The 1,204-nt window shown below is 60.1% G+C and overlaps 1 protein-coding gene across 1 annotated transcript in view; it reads right to left on the bottom strand.

Moving 5' to 3' along the window:
- KDM2B (lysine (K)-specific demethylase 2B) overlaps window positions 1-1,204 on the bottom strand; it is a 91,856-nt gene that overhangs the window by 14,720 nt on the left and 75,932 nt on the right. Inside the window, exon 13 of the mRNA XM_015567266.1 lies at window positions 6-53. Within this exon, the coding sequence (XP_015422752.1) occupies window positions 6-53 (48 nt within the window). The remainder of the gene's footprint in view (window positions 1-5; window positions 54-1,204) is intronic.

Below are 1,204 nucleotides of genomic sequence, written 5' to 3'. Positions count from 1 at the left end.
TTCACCGCGGAGGCGGGGCCCAGCTTCCCTTTGGGCCTCCCTATGGCCCGGTTCTGCAGGAGAACACACAGGACCGGTGAAATGCGAGGCTGCAGGGCGGGCCAGACCCCCAGCAGACGGCAGTACAGGTTGGCTTGTATCCACCTCCCCCCCGCTAAAAGAATATATATGTCAGCGTGTGACCCCGGGACCTCAGAATGGGACCTTATGTGCAGACAGGGTCTTTACAGAAGTAACCGAATTAAAGCCAAGTCATCGGATGGGCCCTAACCCAACATGACTGGTGTCCGTGTGAAAGGGTGCCATTTGGACACAGCCCAGAGGGAGCCCATGTGAAGACACAGGGAGAAGCCGGCAATGTGATGCCTCGAGGAGCCGAGAAATGCCAGTGGTGCCCGAAACAGGAAGAGATGCAGAAGGATCTTCCCCCAGAGCCGTGGGAGCAAGCCCGGCCCTGTCCACACCTGGAGGGCAGACTTCGGGCCTCCGAGCTGCGGGAGACTTAAGTTGCTGTTGCTTTAAACCACCCAGCTGTGGTTCTTCGTATGGCAGCCCCAGGAACCTAACACCGTGGCCACTCCGGCTTCTGACGGACGCCCTGGCTCAAGACCCTCCCGCGGCCCCACGCTGGAGGACAGGCCCTGTGACTGTGCCTCCCCAGAGAGGCCACACAGGGCCACGCGGTCAGCCTGTTCCCTGTGCCAGGAACACCCTCCCCACGCCACGCGGCTACCGCCTGCTCTTCCTGCAGGCCCCGGCCACACACTGCTTTCTGCCCACAGGGCTCCCTGACCCACCCTGCACTGTCCCTCGCAGCACTTATCATCCCTGCCTGTCAGCAGGCCTTCCCTTTGAGACAAGGGGCTCAGGAAGGCAGGGATCAAGGGTGTCTTGTTACCGCTTTCCTTCCACAAGACGATGGACATAGAATGCGCTCAATAAACCACACAGACCCCAGGAGAATGAGACAGTAACCCTACGGAGCCCTGACTTCCGAGACCTTCTCAAAATGGGCTCCAAACCCTTCCTCCCCCGTGACTCAGAAGGAAGCGGCAGGTAGATTAAATGCTAAACAGTGAACGCGCCAGTGTCCTGCTCAGAGGTCCTTGCATGCTGGCCACCAGCCCCAGAGCCTCCTGCAAACAAGCATCTGTGGTGGAGCTCCTGGTCAGCCCCTGGGGGACGCTGTCTGCTGGTCCCCTGT

This window comes from Myotis davidii, unplaced genomic scaffold (assembly GCF_000327345.1).
Source record: "Myotis davidii unplaced genomic scaffold, ASM32734v1 scaffold223, whole genome shotgun sequence".
Lineage (NCBI taxonomy): Eukaryota > Metazoa > Chordata > Mammalia > Chiroptera > Vespertilionidae > Myotis > Myotis davidii.
This window is presented reverse-complemented; position numbering and strand designations above follow the sequence as displayed.